At 56.7% G+C, this 706-nt stretch overlaps 1 protein-coding gene across 1 annotated transcript in view; it reads left to right on the plus strand.

Moving 5' to 3' along the window:
* Positions 1-331, plus strand: part of EMH_0029280 (uncharacterized protein) — a gene marked incomplete at both ends in the record, with an annotated part of 1,171 nt that extends 840 nt beyond the window's left edge. Inside the window, one exon of the mRNA XM_013494266.1 lies at positions 1-331. Within this exon, the coding sequence (XP_013349720.1) occupies positions 1-331 (331 nt within the window).
* Positions 332-706: the final 375 nt, after the last annotated feature.

The raw sequence follows: 706 nt of genomic DNA on the forward strand, positions 1-706 counted from the left end.
AGCAGCAGCAGCAGCAGCAGCAGCGGCAGCAGCAGCAGCAGCAGCAAAATACCTAGAAGGTCGACGTCTTGAGGTGTATCTTTGGGGCTACAATAACCAGCCGAAGATGCAGGATAAGCAGCAGCAGCAGCAGCAGCAAACTGTTGCTGCTGCGGCTGCTGTTGCTGTTGCTGCTGCTGCTGCTGGTGTGGCTGTGAGTAGGCGTGAGGTCGCTGCTGCTGCTGCTGCTGCTGCTGCAGTTGCTGCTGCTGGTGTGGATGTGAGTAGGAATGAGGTCGGTGCTGCTGCTGCTGCTGGTAGTGGCCGTAGTGCACCGCAGGAATGGGAGTAGCAGCATAAGAAGCAGCAGCAGCAGCAGCCGCAGCAGCAGCAGCAGCAGGATCCGCAGCAACAGCAGCAACAGGTGAAGACTGCTCCACTGGACGCGGGCGCGCAGGGGCGTCAAGGATGGCTCCCGCTGCATCGCAACAAACGCATGCACGCATGCATGCATGCATGTGTTTGTTGCATGCATGCATGCATGTTCTTACCTCTAGTCTACTAGCACAGCCCCAAACCCTAAACCCTAAACCCTAAACCCTAAACCCTCCTCTACATAAACCATATTTGTAGACCCTTCTACCCTCCCTCCCCCCAAACCCTAAACCCTCTCCCCTCCCCCCTCCCCCCAAACCCTAAACCCTAAACCCTAAACACTAAACCCTAA

The sequence above is a fragment of the Eimeria mitis genome, genomic scaffold (assembly GCF_000499745.2).
Source record: "Eimeria mitis Houghton genomic scaffold, Emh_scaff1094, whole genome shotgun sequence".
Taxonomy (NCBI): domain Eukaryota; phylum Apicomplexa; class Conoidasida; order Eucoccidiorida; family Eimeriidae; genus Eimeria; species Eimeria mitis.